Source organism: Camelus bactrianus, chromosome 1 (assembly GCF_048773025.1).
Source record: "Camelus bactrianus isolate YW-2024 breed Bactrian camel chromosome 1, ASM4877302v1, whole genome shotgun sequence".
Taxonomy (NCBI): Eukaryota; Metazoa; Chordata; class Mammalia; order Artiodactyla; family Camelidae; genus Camelus; species Camelus bactrianus.
This window is the reverse complement of record NC_133539.1, coordinates 5020749-5037400: the sequence shown is the minus strand read 5'-3', so window position 1 is coordinate 5037400 and position 16652 is coordinate 5020749. Positions and strand designations below refer to the sequence as shown.

The window sequence follows — 16652 nt, the reverse complement described above, 5'->3', positions numbered from 1 at the left end:
GGGGCTTGGTGGCCCCCCTGTCACACTGTCACACGAAAGGTCTTGGCTAAGCAGTGGTGGTGGCTGTCCGACCAGGCACAGCCCACATCTGAATTCTTCGCCTGAATCTGTAGGAGTCTGGACTTCAGCAGTTGTCCACTTGCTGGAAAAACGTTCTTCCATGTCTCCTTGGGATTCGTTGTCAGCACATTATTATCAAATAATGCTTAAAATTAAAACCCAAACTCTACCGTGAGCTCATCCTTCTGACACAGAGGTGCTGTTTGTGGTTCGGCTCCCTAGCCCAGAAACCACATAACTTTATTTTTTCTTGGGTGTTTGATTTGATTCTCTTTTTACAAATATATGAGCCTGTCTTCCTGGTAAGTACGATAACAAAGCCCGAACCTTAAAAGGACTCGCCTCCAAAAAGCGCTTTCCGGCAAATCAACATGGGTCTGGCTGTGAGCCCTTAAGAAAGTATCACTTTAGAAAAAAGCAAATAGAAGCAATGTTTTTGCCTGAAATCTGCAAAAGGGAACATGGAAGGGAGACTGAGGCTGTGGGGCCAGGGGGCTGTGCATGCAGTTTAAACCCACAGAACAGCAGTTTCTGGAACTGAATGCAGGTCTCTGTTTACACGGAAATACACATTTATGAACAAAGGCACACGCCTCTGTGAAGAGCCCACCCTCGTCCTTCGGATATTTCAACGTGGACTGCCTGGTCATGGTCAGAACGTTTGGAGGGCATTTTAAAATATGGTAAGTCGGGGATGGACGTAGTCTCATCTGTTTCTGCTCCTCTTTTTTTTTTTTTTTCTGTTGCAAAGGAAAAGGGTAAGGAATGAGGTGATGCATGACGGATGGGGGGTGGGTAGTCAAGGCTGACTGCAGTCCTGGGTTTGAAATGTTGAGCAGTAGCGAGCATTAATCAGCCCGGCTGCATCCGGACCTGCCTCTAGCTTTGCTTCACAGACCCCCTTTCAAAGCATCAGAGCTTTGCACCCAAAGTCAAATTCTTTATACACAACGGGCGCATCTGCCCGATAGCCTTGTGCGTCTAAGAAAGCTTGTAATCCCTGAAAATCCACAAAGGGAAACACCTGTCTGCCTGGATTAGAGGCACAGGGCTGAAGAGCCGGAAAGAGAATGTGTCCGGCAAGATAGCACAGCCCCTCGGCTCAGCTGCTGGCAGGGGTCCAGGAAGGATGCAGAGGAGCTGATCGGGGCTGATGCTCGATGCTGGTACGCTGCTGGAGAAAGTACCTCTAATCAGGCAGTGCTGCAGAGAGCACAGGGAAGGAGAAGAGTCTGAAAACAGCTTTGGTACCTTTCTGGCATCCTTGTGGTGATTTTTCAACCCACATTGCTGTTTGCTTTCCAAGGCATTCACAGAGCCTGACTAATTCCACGAGAGCCCTAAGGCATTCTGGCCTTTCTTCTTATCAGCCTTTTTCCTCCTGCACTGAGTCCCCGGAATGCAGTCCATCTGCCTGAGATCCTACTTTTCCGCTTTAAAGTCAAACTCTCTAGAATGATGGGGTGAGGGGAGGTGGACACTCAATGTTCTCAAGTCAAGTTTTTTATATTAATTAGGTGAACTAATTCTCCTTCAAGGCTACCTGAACATGTCCTGGGATTATGATTGCATTTGACTTTTCTTTCTATTTCAAACTGGGGAACTTTAGAAAATCCTCTATGGTGGTGAAATTTGCAGAGTTTAATCCTTTAAAATTGGTACTTTGGAGTTTAGAAGCTGGGGCCAACATGAGTCTGAGAAGGTTTCGCCCTTCTGAAAAGACAGGAAAACACTCAAATTATTCCAATGCTCTGAAAGGAAGAAAAAAGATGGACTTGGAGCAGAATGAAGGGAAGGGACTAAAACCTGGTTGGAGAGAATGCCTTCCTAGGAGCTGCACCTATTATTTCACATTTATTTCCTAGATTTTCAAACACATGAAAATCTATACACTTTCCAAATCTGTAAGGGGATGGGTGTGGAGGAAAAACTGATGCCCCAGGAGAAGAAAAAGAATAAATGAAGCAGGGAAGATGGAGAGTGATGGTTGGCAAAGGTTACAGGATATAGAAGCAATATTTCTGTAGGAAAAAAAACCCAAGATTTTTTTAAAAGTACTAAGTTCTATAAAGAAATGGCCATCCGTGTCAGAAACTGGGCAAATGTGTATATCAGAAGAATGATCATATAGTTAAGGGAAGAAAATGAAGCCATACTGTGCACAGGGATGTATATTTGAATTTCTGTTATCAGCCTAAAATGAAATGTTCTCAAATGAATTACATTTATTATAAGATATATGTCAGTAGATGTGGTTCATCTACAAGAAGCTGAAACTCTGAAATAACAATTGCTTAAAACAATAAAATTTATCCAACTCTCATATAAAAGGAGTCCAGAGGTAGGTAGTTAAGGGCAGTCAGAATAATTTCAAGGAGCATTTCAAGTATTACTGTTTTGCCATCCTCAGCATAAGACTTTCAACCTATGATCCAAAATGGCTGCCGGAGCACCAGCCATTGCATCTGCATTCCAATTAGTGCGAAACAGGAATAAGTAAAAAGGGCTAAGGGTGTCTGTCAGCTTTCTTTTAATGAGATTTCTTTCTTTTTAACCCACATCATATTGACTAGAACCTAGGTCACCAAATAGCAAGAAGGATGGAAACTTCATTCTGGGTAACTGTGTCCTCAGTCCCAAATCAGAGGTTTTTATAAGAAAAAGGGGGTAAGTAAAGGCAAGGAATAGTCTTGTCCACAACACATTTCAGCTAGTGGAGTTTCCTGAGCACTTACATACCTTGCTGGCTTGTGTGGAGTGCAGGTCTAAGGTGTTAGGTGACTGATTTGTTCTCCATCCTCCCCTCACCCCCCCGGGTCAGCTTCAAGTCTTCACAGCGGGAAGGGGGACAACTGTGGCTTTTCTGAGTGGTTTACTGTTAAGGAAGTTAGCTGCTGATCCCTGGGAAGGAATTTTCATTCTTTCCATGTGCTCAGAAGAGGAAAGAAACATTTGACGAGTTATCCTCACCTCCAAAAGGGTTCTTATTTACCTCCTTTTCTTCAAGTTATTCTCCAGGATGTACTAAAGAATTTTCTATGCAGGTAAAATGAAAGCCCCCATCTGATCTCAAAACACATGGCGTCGTTCTTTACCTTCCATAGCATCCCTCTCCTCCGCAGCCCCGTGTAAGCTCGGTGTGCCTGTGGGAGACGGTGGCTCAGAAAACAGAAGCAACTCTTGCTAGATTCAGCGGAAAGGGGTAACTACAGGGAATCCATGCCTTACAGAATTCCTGCATGGCCAGGACCAATGAATACAGAAACACTCGACCACACAGCAAGTTGTTCTAGCAGAAGCCCCACTACTGTCGCTGCTGCCTGGCCCATGACACTGGGCCCAGGACAATGGATGTCTGCCTGCTGCCCCAGAGAGACCCAGTCGATGCCTCTGCCTCTGTGCTTGCCAGAGGTGGGAGCTTCCTTTGTCTGGCTGCCTCCCCTGGGAGCTCACTTCTGCCCTCTCAGATCCTGCCCCAGGGCACCTGTTTGGCTGGCCCTACACCTGGGCAGCCAAATTCTACTCCCAGGACACCTGTGGTGGAGGGAAAAGATGGAAGGAGAGGGAACTGGGCGAGCCCGTCGGCAGGTCCCCGTCTTGGGTGATAGCCCCGCATCGCTCATTGTCATTCACACGATGCACACAGCCAGTGCGTGCTCTTCTTGCGCCTCTAAACATCTTGAGAGAGAAACAAGCCTCGATACATTCTCTCCCCTATTTCAAACCCAAGGGAGGAATGCGAACCTCAGAAAGGCAAATCTGACCTCGCTCAGTCAGTTGGAACTTGAATTTGAGCCTTGTCTAGTGAAGCTGTTTCGCATCATACCTCACCTGCTTGTCTGTTTTTTCCCCCTAGAAGGTGCAGGCATTTTGGCTACTGTTATGAGCTGCATTGTGTCCCCTCCTAAAATTCATATGTTGAAGCCCTAACACCTAGTGCTTCAGAATGTGACTGGATATAGAAATCTTTAAAGAGGCAATTAAGGTAAAATGAGGTCATTAGGGTGGGCTTTAATCCAAGGTGCCTGGTGTCCTTAAAAGAAGAAATTGGGGCACAGACACCCACAGAGGGAAGACACAAGGAGAAGACAGCCGCCCACTTTCCAAGGAGGGAGGCCTCAGAGGAGCCTGGCTCTCAGCACCGTGACCTTGGACTTCCGGCTTCCTGGACTGTGTGAGGATAAATTCCTGTTGTTTAGGACGACCAGCAGCCTGTGGTGTTTGTTAAGGCAGCCCCAGCGGACTGAAACAACTAGGAGCCAGCTTTGCCTTTCCAATAGGAAAACTACTTTTTTTGATGATATTTGTATCTTTAAAAATCTTTCAAACTAATTTATTTTTCAATAGAAGTACAGTCAGTTGCAATGTGTCAGTCCCTGGTGTGCAGCACAATGTCCCAGTCATACATTGTACCTTTTTTTGTCCTCTTCCTAGACTTAGTGAGTTTGGGGGAAGTTTTGATCCATCAGTGTTTATTCTTTTTCATTGATCCCCCCAGATGTGCACTCATCTGATTACCTGCATGCCGCAGCGGGGTGGGCATCTTTTCTGAACAAGGGGCATCCACAGAGGGGTGGGAGAAACAAGATAATGGGAGTCAGGGGACCTGGAGGGTTGGCAGGAAGCTGTCGCTCTCAGCTGATGCAGTGAGGCTTTGCAGCCACACAACCCTACGTGAACTGTGGAGAACATGGCCTCTCTTTTAGGACGAAAGAGAATTTCTCTCTCTCGGTAAAAACTGTGAGGACCGAAAGGGCGCTAACTTGGGAAATGGGAAACTGAGAGAGATGGCAAATGGGTTTTCATTTGGTGCGAGAACACGGTGGAGGCAGAAAGCCCCCTTGCTGGCTAATGCCTGACCCCGCTCATTAATCTCTGCCACTTAGCAGAGACCTGGAAAATTGCAATTCTCTGCACCAGCAGCCTCCGTTCAATAAATCTCCAGCCAGCGGGCAGGAGCGAGAAACCGCCCGGAGCGCGGAGCTGGGCGCCAGCCTGCTGGGATTCCTCACTCCGGCCCAGCAGAGTTAAAACGCCCACTGTTTCAGCTCGGGAACGACTGTCTGAAAGCTCTGTGGCCTCCCCATGTTTATTTCCAGCTTTTTCCAGAACGTGATTTTCTTGACGTTTCTTTAAATGGATGCTCCATGCCATCATCATTAGGAACTAGATACACCAGTTTATGACTGTTTTTCCTCTGCAGGAGTGAACCTTTTCCCTAACACTAGATGCCTTGTTCTCTGCGTGGATTGTGATCCCACTTGAGGCTTAAGGGATAAAAATTCCAATGTCTTACTTGTCCCTTTGCTTTCCCTGCCTGGAGGGCTGGGTGGGTCCTTGCAAAGGAAGCCACACTGGCCCTGGTGCGGGAGGGGGCGGGCGGCCAGCCCCGGGGCCAGGAGCCCAAGCCCTCAGGTGTCAAGGACAGCAGATGTGGAAGACGTGCGCTCTTTGCAACTTAACATTTCACGTTGAAAGAAGGTAGGGCATTCTGCGAAACTTGGCATGGAAACACCCTATTTGCAAGTCATACTTAAGTTAAATGACTGTTATTTCTTGATGGCGTGCTAAAATTCAGGTCCTTTTATAGTACGCTCTGTGCTTTGCCTCCTAATCAAGGCGAACTCCTACTCAGCACAATTATATCCCAATTTACTGCTTATGTGCGAATTTCTGATCTACAGGATTAGGCCTTAGGAGGTAATTTGTGTCTATAAAATAAGCCTTAAAATATGGAGGGTTATAAGCATGTAAACGAAAGCCATTACCTCTGTGTGTGTGTGTGTGTCTGCGTGTGTGTGTGTGTGTGTGTGTGCTCACACGCCCCTGTGTTCACGACTTACTGCCAGTATGACTAGGCAATGACTTTACATCATTGTAAGCATAGAAACAAATATATTTGATATATTTGAGTTCCTGTGATCAAGCGTGTGGCTCGACATGACGTATTTTAGAACGACGCTGGATTTCAAACTTTTAAAATCCTACCCGGAGTTGTTGCAGGTCCATGAATAGCGCTGCTATGCCCGGGACGACCGGATGTCTGTTAATTTCCGAAGAATTTATGCTAATGGGTTGAAGTCTGCCACTTAGATTATAAATGCATGGGTGAAAAATAGTTTTTTCAAAAAGTGAAGAATAATTTTTCAAAAAGTGTTGTTTCTCGGGGGGGAAGGGCATCTGCCACCTCTCCCACCCTGGCAGGTGGGCCTTAGGCTCCCCTGGGGGACAGGCCTCTGCCCCACATCCGCCTCCGTCCCAGAGGCCGGACCTGACCACTTAAAGCATGCACACCCGCTCTCCCGCTTAGCACCCTGCTTTCTTCGTGGAATTTCAGAAATTCTGTTACTTATCCGTGCATTTACCTTCTAATTTTTTTTTTCCCAGGAGAGCAGGGTCTTGTGTGTGTCCCCAGCTCTCTCCCAGCTCCTAAGACAGTGAAGGGCCCAGTCAAGACGTTCCAGGCCATTTGCTGAGTGATGGAATTGGGTGTAAATTCTCCTGGACCGCCTGGTAAACGGGCAGATTTTCCAAGCTGGTAGACCATACCATGTGTTTCCACTTGGACTGTTTAAGTTTCTTTTCTCCCCTGAGCCACGTGAACTGGTCCACACAGAAGGCTGTCCTCCTGGCCTATGTCTAAGGAACTGCAAGTAATGATAGACCAGGGAAGAAAAACAAGATTTGGAGCAAGACAGGAATTCTGAATCAGCCGTTGGCCGCCACTCACCGGATGCTCTCTGGCAAGGCACATTACCGTCTCTGCGCCTTTGTAAAATGGGGACAGTGGATGTTTCCTGCAGATGCCAGATGAGACACAGAATACAAAGCTCCTTTAAAACCTATAAGGCCCCGAAATTAGATTAGGGGCTATTATGAACTGAGCTGTGTCTCCTCCCAAATATATACACTGAAGTCCTAACCCCCAGGACCCCAGAATGTGACTGTATTTGGATATAGGGTCCTTAAAGAGATGATTCAGTTAAAATGAGATCGTTAGAGTGGGTTCTAATCCAATCTAACTGGCGTCCTTAAGGAAGAGGAAGAGACCAGTTCATGTGAGAACATGGCCAGAAAGCGGCTACTGAAGCCAAGGAAGGGAGCCTCAGGAGGAACCACGTCATCTGAAACCTTGGTCTCGGGCTTCCAGGCTCCAGGATTTGGGGAAAATAAGTGTCTGTTGTTTAGGGCACCCAGTCTGTGGCATTTTGTCATGGCAGCCCTGCGGATTCCTAAAGGTGCCCAGGAAGAGCCGGCTGGTGGGCTGTAAGGCTGATCTGATGACCTCTCCTCTAGTGCTAGACTGTGTGTTTATCAGAATCAAGTCACGCCAACGGGACTTTAGTGCATCAGACCGTTTTCCCTTTCGATGGATTTTCATGACCACATCAGAGACGCGTAATATCCATTTGGGATTGTCTTCACCGCGTAGTAATTCCTTCCTCCAATATTTGCGATTCTCTATTTTTCATTTGCTGTCAAATGGTCCGTAAAAGAAAATCCACTTACGTCTGTGAGGGAGGAGCTCTTTAATGCTCCATGAAGACTGGTTCTTATTACAGTGACCTCTTTAAGAAGGGCTACCTGAACATTTCTCTTATGATGTCGTAAAATGCCAAACAGCAGAGCCATTTCCTGTCTCGGCTTCTGCAAGGAAAAGGCAATAGTATTCCAGGAAAGTGGCATGAGAAACACCTAGAGCCGTGCAGGATGTAACTCTGAACAGGACTGGGTTGCTTCCTGGTGGGGAGGTTGTGGCATTTCCGAGTCCTCAGATGTCCCGAGCCCCAGGGGGCGCCGTTTCTCCACTGGGCTCTCGTTGTCGGCAGAGCTCTGTGCTTTGGTTGTTTGAGGGAGTTTCTGCCCTTCAAAGGCAGGAAGGTCTGGTGGCTTGGGGCTGCTTTGCAGCTTGCCTTTTGTTCTGCGAGAGAAGACGGTTGGTGACATAGATGGATAAAGGAGAGGTAGACAGTGTGGACCGTGTCTGCTGCCCTGCCTGACAGATCCTGGTCCTCACATCCGTAGACTGCCTGGTGTCTTCGGGACCCAGTGCTCCAGGTAACAGACCTGGCAGTCTGGGTGAAGTCTGAAGGGCACGTGGGGGCCCTGCCCCTCAGGCACACAGAACATGGCCGTTTGGGGGTCCCTCTCACACCTCCTGAGCCATACAGTCAGGAAGCTGTTTTCCCTCCCATTCTCCAGGGCGGTTAGCAAGCCCTCTCTATATTAAATCAGCCGACGGGAATGGATAATCTCTAGACCATTCTCCTGGTCAGCTTCAGAGCCCCCTCACGGTGGGGACACACAGAAATGATAAACTTCCAGAGCCTGAGAGAGCTACGAAGGACAGCAGCCATGCGCGGTCCTGAGCAGTTTACAAAGCACACCGGCGAAACACTGCCCGCTTGGGCTGGGAAACCACCGCCAGGAACTGAGTGCCAGTGCGTTTTCCCTTCAGGCGGGGAGTGCTAAGTAAAACTGTCAGGTGCAGCCCACCCCGGCCACATGTGAGCCGGCAGACGTCTTCATGAAGCGGCAGCAGAGGATAGGGGTGGGGGTGGGCCGCAGAGCGATCCGGCACGAGGACGGCTGTGTCCCCGGCACGGCTCGCTCTGATCCGCCGCCCCTTCTGCTGGGGCCGCTGTGCTGAGCCGGGCGCCCCAGCCGCGGAGACCAGTCTCAGCCCTCTTTTGCGCCTGTCCCGGGTGCCCAGCCACAGGACTCGGGAGTCGTGGGCTGCACCGGTCTTTAGGCGTAGGAGTCTCCGTGTCCTGCTCTGCTGAGCAGTGACCATCCCAACACAAGCCCAGCGAATGCCACCCGCCACCCCAGAGCCTGGGCGGGGCCTGAAACTGCCGCACCCCTGCCTGGCTGTGTTTGATGGTTGCGTGGCCAGAACGGGAAAGCATTCCTTTCCCCTTTGCAATGGGGCCTGAGCTTCCAAGAGTCTCACCGCTGAGCAGACACAGGGCTCCGGCCAGGCCAGAGAACCACGTGATGGCCCACATCCTTCTCTGGCAGGGCAAGTCCTGCCCAACACCACTGGGCCCGCGTTTAATTTACACCATGGCCTTGATCTGCATGTGACGCTGGTGGCTGGGGGAGCAGGCTTTTAAAAAATAATTTTACTTCTCCATTTTTGAGATGAGCAAACTGAGACCCAGAGAAGCTAGGAACTTTCCCGAGGTCACAGAGCAGGCAGAGACACCCCCCAGTCCACCCTGAACCCACACACCTGATTCTGCTGGCTGCCTCACCTGGGTTGGGAGGGTCTGAGTGTTGGGGGGAGTCAGCCTCGCCCCCCCAGGAGGCCAGAGGGCGCTGTCTGCATGATGTGAGGCCTGCCTTCCATTTACCCCTCACCCTGGCGCTGGGGGCAGGCGCTGTCCTAGGCTTGCAAGGGCCAGAGCTCCCTGGCGTGGGAACCACCGTCACCGGGGAAGGTGCCCACCTCTGCACCCCTGTGTGCTCCGTCTCCCCGCCAGGGCCCTGACTGTTTCCTGCAGCCCTTCAGACAGCGCCTTCTGATGTCATTCCACGTGGCCGTGTCTCCCAGCCAGGAGAGAGGCCTCCCAGCTTCTTCCCTGTGTCCCCGTCCCCTGTGGGCGGTGCTCCCTGTGTCCTGGCCACGGAACTTCTTAGTCTCCTCCTTTCGAGGCCTGCTGCATGGAAATATAACGGTCACCACCAAGGGCCACTGGTGTGGCCCTTCGGGTGAAGGCCTGCACTGGACAGCTGCCTGTCTCATTAATGAATGGACTCACTTGTCATTATTGGTGACCCATTGAACACCTGCTCTGTCCTGTGCTAGCCGCTAGAACCAGACAGATGAAGTCTGGGACTTTATGGAGCTCACGCTGTGGTGGGGTGAAGGACCACAAACCAGGGAGGAGAGCAAGAAGTGAAATCGGATGGTGACTGCTCCGAGAGGAACCCTAGTGTGGGGACAGGGGATGGGGTGCGCCCTGCAGGGGCCACACCCCCCAGGACCCTTTCTGTCCCCAGCAGGCGTGGCTGAGGTTCTGCCTCTGGGCTTCAGCTGGTGCTGCCGGTGGGCACCCCAGCTCTGCCCTGGAGGGATGGGGAGGGGACCTCTCATACGGCTACCCTGCACCCCTCTGTTGCCACCATCGCCCTAGGTCGTGGGAGGGGAGCCTCGGCAAGCAGCTTGATGCCTGGGATTTGTGCAGGGCCTGGGGCTCTGTGGCCCTGGCTGGCTCCCTCCAGACACCCTCCTCCGTCGTCCCTTTGCTCCTGCTGAGTCTGGGGTGCTCAGAGCTCTGCTTTTCTAGCTCTCAGGACCACATGGGCCATCTTCCGGCCTTAACATCGTTTGCATTCAGCCCTGTGACACTGAATCTAATTCGTTGTCCCTTCTCCACCACCATCGGGTCCCCCTCCTGCTTTGCACATCCCTGGTCAGCTCAGAGGAAGGACTAACAACTGCAGACCATCCCCCAAGAAATGCTTGACTCTACAAAGTAAAGGGAAAGTAACGATTCCCGAAATATTAGTGGTTTCTGTTTTAAACCCTGGAACATTTTTTCAAATGAGGAAGCAGTTGATGTATCACTTTTGGCTGAAGATATTAGTTTAAGACATAATTGTTAAATTCACTTTTATGACCCGTCCTTACTGTCTCATTATATATTCCCTAAATATACATAATTTTCTGCCTCTTCATTCATCATTTGTCAAAAAATAATATTGGCTGTTTTCTTCCATTATCATAAAAGGGAAAAGATGAACCAGGCCGTTCTGCAGCCTCAGGCTGCAGCCACATTTTAAATCTGAAAGAGAAATCTCCCGTTGCCTTTCGAATCAGAGCTCGTTCTGCCCCTTTGCAGCCATGGGACCACAGACGCAAGGGTTCCTTTGGGAGGAAAAGGACTTGGGACTCCAAGCCTCTTATGCCAATTCCTGGTGCAGAAGGTCCGGCCCTTCCTCCCTGGCCTGGGCAGGGGAGCTGGGGTAATTTGCACTTCAGGTTTGCCAGGTACGGGAGCTCCAGTCCCAGGCTCGTGGGATAACGTTAGGGAAATATTTTTAAAGGATGGACTTGAGCCTCAGGAAACTTGTCCCTCCCAGTGGTCCTGCCCCTCAGTAGAATCTCTGAGGAAAGCGCCCTGCGGTATGGATTGAAAGGCGAACAGCTACCCGATGCCATGAAAGACAACCCCACATATTCTCTGTATCATCTGGGATCTCATGGGTTAAAACAGATCACCCCAAGTAGTCCCTAGACATCAGCGCACTCAAAATCTCTGCGCTTGTGAGCCTTGGCAGTCAATCTAGGACAGAGGAAAACAGTTCTACTGATTTAGGTGATTTAGGTCACGGACTGATCGGTCCTGCGAGGATTATAAAGTCCTCCCTTCCCAGATGGAGGCGGGGTTGGAAGGCTTGGGCGCAACCTGCTTGGTCTCTGGGAAAATTGAGAGCAGCCTGCTGAAGGGTCTGCAGAGGAAATCAGGCAGCCAGAGGCATCTATCTGTCATCTGTCTGTCTGTCTGTCTGTTTGTCTGCCTATCTATCTACCTGCCGACCTACCTATAGAGAGAGAATAGGACAGAGTTAGCAGGAGAGAAGGAACCTGCCTCACTTATATGTAATCCCAGTGTCCTGACCCTCTGTGCCGGGCGTCCTGCCTGAGCACTGTCCTCCAGAGGCACTGAGACAGGTTGTGAAGGATTGGACCACATTTAGGTTCAGTGATGAACTCATGCTGTCTGGTGACAAAGTCAGGAATAGAGCCCTGTCCCTGCTCCCTGGCTGGGCTTCTTCTCCTGCCTCAAATGCCCCTGATTCTGCCGTCCCCAAGCTGGACGTGCCCTCATGCTGTGGGGCCCCTCTGCTCCAGGTGTGGAAGCCCAGGGTGTCTATGTTGCTCTCAGCCCAGGTACCAAGCGGTGGGTTCTGGCCCCCAGTTCTTCCTTGAATTAACTTGAGGGCCTTGCTTGTTACTTCATCTCAAGTCAAGTAGCTGGATCTCCGTTCTGACTGTATCCTGGAATCATGTGAGAGCCTTCCAGAGGAAACTCTAATCCGAAAGGACACATGCAGCCTAGTGTTCATAGCAGCACTATTTACAACAGCCAGGATACGGAAGCAGCCTAAGTGTCCTTCGGCAGATGACTGGATAAAGTTGCAGTATATGTATATACAATGGAATACTACTCAGCTATAAATAAGACTAAAATAACGCCATTTGCAGCAACACGGATGGACCTAGAGATCATCGTACTAAGTGAAGTAAGCCAGAAAGAGAAAGAAAAATACCATATGATATCACTCATATGTGGAATCTAAAGAAAAAAAAAGACACAAATGAATCTATTCACAAAACAGAAACAGACTCACAGACATAGACATCAAACTTATGGTTACCAGTGGGGAGGAGCGGGGACGGGAGGGATAAATTGGGAGTTTGGGACTTGCAGACACTAACTACTATATATAAAACAGACAAACAACAAAGTCCTACTGTACAGCACAGGGAAGTTTATTCAATGCCTTGTAATGTCCTATGATGAAAAAGAATATGAAAAGGAATATATATGTATAACTGAATCACTATGCTGTCCATCAGAAATTAACACAGCATTGTAAATGGACTGTACTTCAATTAAAAAAAAAAAAGGTACGGCTGTTTGGCCCTGTCCCCAGGGAGGCTGGTCTATCTAACTTGGTCTTGTTCTCAGGAGCTCTTCCCGCCGTGGCCATACAGAGGGGCAGCCCTGGGTCTGGGGTGGGTCCTCGTGTCTGTATTTAAAAAAACCGCCTTTGACGATTCTGATGATCAGCCTTCCCTGGACTGAAGGAGTTTTGAAGGTTCTTCCCTTCTGTGACCAGAGGGCTTTGTTTATTTGTCTGTGTTCAGCATTTGGATGGAAAGCTACGCAGCACAGGGGGCAATCAGCACATGTTATCACCTCGCTTTGGTTTGTATCTTGTTTTCAGTGATCATAACTGTGAGTGATCTCAGTCTTCTGCCTTAGCAGACGAATTGCTAAGCCCACGTCATTTGGAACAAAGTGTAAGACTTGTGAGAGTTCAGCCTAATTGTGAAAGTCAAAGGGTGTCATCTGCCTGTGACAATGATGGAAACACAAGCCCTGATTCACTAAGTAAATCTCATCAGTCATAGAGGCATGTGTGCACAGAAACTCAGAGACTTTGTTAGCACAAGCTGTTGTGAGCATCACCAGCCATCAGCTCCACGTCTGTAGCACAGTTTACATTACCTATACGTGAGCAACCAGGGGTAAGGAACAGCAGAGCTGGCATTTTAACACTCTATGTAAAATGTGGCCGTGAGAAACAGACAATCACACACACAAGGTATCTAAGAGGTTGAGACCGTGTCCTTGAGTTTCTTTGTCCCTCCCTTGCAGGTGTAGAGTTCAGGCAGCCTCAAGCCGGCTGCTTCTGAGCTCTGATGAGGCTCAGGACACGCTCCACTGTACTTTGCAAACTAGGTCTTGTGCTGGGGGTGGTGAGCTTGAGCCCCGTGGTGCACCCGCGGCTTTGCTTTCCAGGGCTGCTGTCTGTCTTCCTGCGTGCAGCTCGGTGATTGCCGTCTGTTTGTGTTTTTCTTGCTGCAGATGGGCAGAAGAAAGTTCAGGAGGAATTCGACATCGACATGGACGCGCCAGAGACAGAACGCGCGGCAGTGGCCATTCAGTCTCAGTTCAGAAAATTTCAGAAGAAAAAGGCTGGCACCCAGTCCTAGGGGGAGAGCGCCTTCCTAGTCTGCCAGAAGACACCAAATTCACCCATCATCTGTCAAGAAATTAAAAGAACCAACCCCCTAGAGAGAAAGCGCCTGCACCTGGTACCCATGCACCCAGCATCCCACAATGCATGTAGAGACCCGTGATATTTATACCCTCGTAGGAAGGTGTAGACAGTGCCGTTGTGAGTGGCTTAAGCTCTGTTTATCTCCAGTATCATTCCTCCTGCAACTAATTATTTTCCTTGATGTTATAATAAAATGGAGTTAAGATGTGTGATTACAGTGTCTGCCTCCGTCTCTCCCCTTGTATTAATGCGGGCAGTTACCACTGTTAGAAGGGACTCCAGGCCAGGTGTTTGTTTTCTTCTCCCTCTAAGAAGAGTTAGAGCTGAAACAGGGCCCTCTGTGAGGAGCTCTCCTGCTGAGAAGGGGAGACCTGTTCTCAGCCTGCTTGTCCCATTTGGAGAGTCCTAACTGCTGACTGGCAATGGAGATGTGTTTTCTTCCCATGTTGGAAATAGAGTCTTGGACCCTGAGGGGAAGAGCAAAGATTCAGAAGGTTCCCTGGAGAATTGTGACTCATCAGGAGAACAAGAAGTGGGAGGGGGGCTGCGTCTGTTGGAAGGGTGTCGCCCAGGCTCACACAGCAGGTGCCTACAGCTTTCCGCACCTGTGGGGCTCCCGGGCCCGGTGGCTCTCTGGTGGCCCCTAACGCCCCCTCTCCCACCCTGAGCGCCTTACGCTCTTCAGGTAGCGATTTGCTACCTGCTAGGATTATTTAGCACAATCTGCAGTTTGCAGAAGCTGTGGGTTCTCCCTCACCCCATCTCGTCCCCTGCAAACCTTGTAGGTAAACTGCTTCCCACACCCCGAAGGGTAAGCAGTGAGGAGAGGGAGGCCTGCTACATGGGGCGGGCGCTGCACCGAGTCGGGAGCCAGGGGGCTGGGTGCGTGCCTGCTTTGTGGCCCCAGGTGGCAGGAGCCCCCAGTGCCCAAGTCTGGCTTTGAGTTTGCGCTTTGTCACGTGAGAGCCTGACATGGAAGCTGCATCCCGAGATGCTCTAGGACAGCATGGCGCACCGCTGTGGGGCGGCCGTTTTCTTTCCTTTGCCAGAAATTAACCAAGGATCAAGGCAGAGCCTTCCACTAACCAGAAGATAATGCAAAAGGGAGGAATCGTGTGCTGTATGTGTGTGTGTTCACACACGTATGCCTGGGGGTGACAGTGTAAAACACGGAGGTTGGAAGCTACCAGTGGGCAAGGCCACGACTCGCTACTCCTCCCACGGGGCCCCCAGCCTGGGGGCATGGCTCTCATACTCAGACTTGGGCGGCCAGCAGACAGGACCCCAGCACTCAGGATTCAAAACTGGATTCATTTCTGACCTACGGGTCAGCCAAGTGACCTCAGAGAAGTTATCTACCTTGTGCAGCTGGATTCTTTACCATCAAGGTGGTGATAAAATCTACTTGGCAAGGTGGATGGAACATGTCAGGAATTTAAAATGGCTCAAATGGGTGTCTGATAAATGGAAGGTCATTAATAGTAGACCCATGAGGTAAAGAGTCAGCCATTGCTCCACCACCAATATCCTTTTTCCTAACTCGATCCAGTTCATGGGACTCAGCTTCTCTTGGTCACAGCCAGTTGGACCAGCGGCGGGCGCCCGACCCAAGATGGGGCTCTGCCAATCAGAAGCTTTTCCTTGTGAGTCAGAACAAAGTGACTAGAACTGAGGCAGTTAATGGGAGGAGACGCCAAGCAGGGGCCAAAGCTATTGCTGCTGCCGGTCACAGCTGCGGAAAATGCTTAAAAAATAAACTTTTCTTTCCTTTTTTGCAAGAAAATGCAGAAGTTCATTTGGAGCAAGATGCAGGGAGATGTATGAAAGGATGCCAAGCCCAAGATATATGGGCCCACGAGAGGCGGAAGGGCAACCCCGGTTGAGTTAGTCATTTGGTTGCCATGAGCAAAACCCCACTCACGTGACCCGATGAGAGAGAATTATTCAAGTCATCCAAGACCAGAACATCCAAGAGAAAAACAGAATGCCACAGGAATGCAGAATTACATTAAATTAATAACTAAACTGGGCACAGTGAGGGGAGAAGAACTGATGTCTTTATCTTATTGTCTATACAGCATTTTATGACCTTTTCAGTCAAGTTTGGTAGATACAGATATATCTTTCTTCATATAGGTCTTGCACATTTCTTTTGTTCTATTTCTAGGTATTTCAGAGTTTTTGTTGTTCTTCCAAATAGAATCTTTCCCCAGAGCATTCTCTGGCTGGTTTTGCTATTTTCTAGGAAAACTACTGATCTCTGTATATTTAACTCTAGAACTATACATCTTACTGAACTATGGAACATCCGGTCATTTTTCAGTAGATTCTTGAAAGATTTCCAAGTAGATAGTCCTGTAAATAGTAATTTTGTCTCTTCTTTTCTACTGTTTTTGGCTCCTCGCTTTATTCTTGTCTTGTCTACCTTCCACTCCATCCTTGTGTTTGGAGGGACATGTACGGACTGTTTCCATTTCAAGTGACAGTGAGAGACCATCTCATGCATGAGGTAGGCATTTTCATAGGTCATCTAAGCTTGATTTTAACTTCATAGGTCATCTTTTCCCAAGTCTGGTAAGCCCCTTTTATGTACCTCTGAATGCACACATTTTATGTAACCTGAGATTTAACCTTGATAAACTAGTATGATTGTAAGGGAAGATTGGAGAGGGAGAAAGTGATTGGGTTAGAGCTTATTTAGGGCTTGTGTTTAGGGTGAGAATGCACATTAATGGCATGTTAAGGAGGTTTCACTTGATTCCAATTCAAATCACGGATGAGTAAGGTGGGGT

The 16652-nt window shown here is 49.3% G+C and overlaps 1 protein-coding gene across 1 annotated transcript in view; it reads left to right on the top strand.

Annotated features, from left to right (window-relative positions):
- The window catches only part of PCP4 (Purkinje cell protein 4), a 54786-nt gene extending 40714 nt beyond the window's left edge, over window positions 1–14072 (top strand). Inside the window, exon 3 of the mRNA XM_045506825.2 lies at window positions 13665–14072. Coding sequence (XP_045362781.1) covers window positions 13665–13792 — 128 coding nt within the window. The 3' untranslated portion in view covers window positions 13793–14072. The remainder of the gene's footprint in view (window positions 1–13664) is intronic.
- Window positions 14073–16652: the final 2580 nt, after the last annotated feature.